The following is a 783-nucleotide window of genomic DNA, read 5'->3' on the forward strand; positions in this document are numbered from 1 at the left end:
CGAGGCTGGCGCCGTCTCGGGGCTGGGACCCTGGCGGCCCGGGCCCAGGAGCCGTCTGGCAGGGACAGCTGTGCCGGGCAGGGGTGGGGGGCTGCCGTCATGTGGCCTGGGGCGAAGGGGACTGGCCATCCACAGGGTAGGCGGGAGGGCGTCCTGACCTAGGTGAGTACTGGGGTGACTCTCTTGGAGGGGCGGAGGGTCCTTTGGTGGGGTACTTCTTGTGCCGGGGAGTTGAAGGGGGCGGGGGACCCACAATCATATCTATCCTGGCGGACAACGAGAAGAGAGACCAGCAGCACACGGTGAAGCAACACGAGAGGGAAGGCGGAGCGCACGGGCACGCGAGGTCGCCCCTGGCCGCTGCGCCTGGCGGCTCAAGCGGGGCCAGCACCAGGGCCGGCCGTGGCCAGGGCCGGAGGCCGCAGTGGGCGCCGGCTGCCCGGGCCGCGGTCTGGTTTGTGCCCCAGACGGACAGGGAGGGACAGGGCCGCTGGCCGGAGTCTGGTGGACGCGGCAGCTGTGGGAGAGACGCTGGCCGCCGCCCAGGCGCACACCCACACCTGCACACGCGGGCGCTCGCGCACGGCCGGCGGGGCGGGCTGAGGGTGCTTGCCTGGACTGCAGGTTCTTGATGCGGGACAGCATGTCCAGGTGGCCGGCCGAGTACTGCTCGATCACGTCCATGACGTCGTAGGGCCGCAGGCTCTCCTTGAACTTCCGCTTGGACACCAGGAACCGCATGACGCTGGGGGGCAGGGCCGTGAGCCCCGGGCCAGAGCCCTC

The 783-nt window shown here is 71.3% G+C and overlaps 1 protein-coding gene across 1 annotated transcript in view; it reads right to left on the minus strand.

The window, feature by feature from the left end:
• KCNQ2 (potassium channel, voltage gated KQT-like subfamily Q, member 2) overlaps positions 1-783 on the minus strand; it is a 29,425-nt gene that overhangs the window by 3,464 nt on the left and 25,178 nt on the right. Inside the window, exons 11-12 of the mRNA XM_012728164.1 lie at positions 614-749; positions 159-266 (exon numbers count right to left, since the gene is read on the minus strand). Of these exons, the coding sequence (XP_012583618.1) occupies positions 159-266; positions 614-749 (244 nt within the window). The remainder of the gene's footprint in view (positions 1-158; positions 267-613; positions 750-783) is intronic.

The sequence above is a fragment of the Condylura cristata genome, unplaced genomic scaffold, assembly GCF_000260355.1.
Source record: "Condylura cristata isolate star-nosed mole 26May11 unplaced genomic scaffold, ConCri1.0 scaffold00022, whole genome shotgun sequence".
Taxonomy (NCBI): Eukaryota; Metazoa; Chordata; class Mammalia; order Eulipotyphla; family Talpidae; genus Condylura; species Condylura cristata.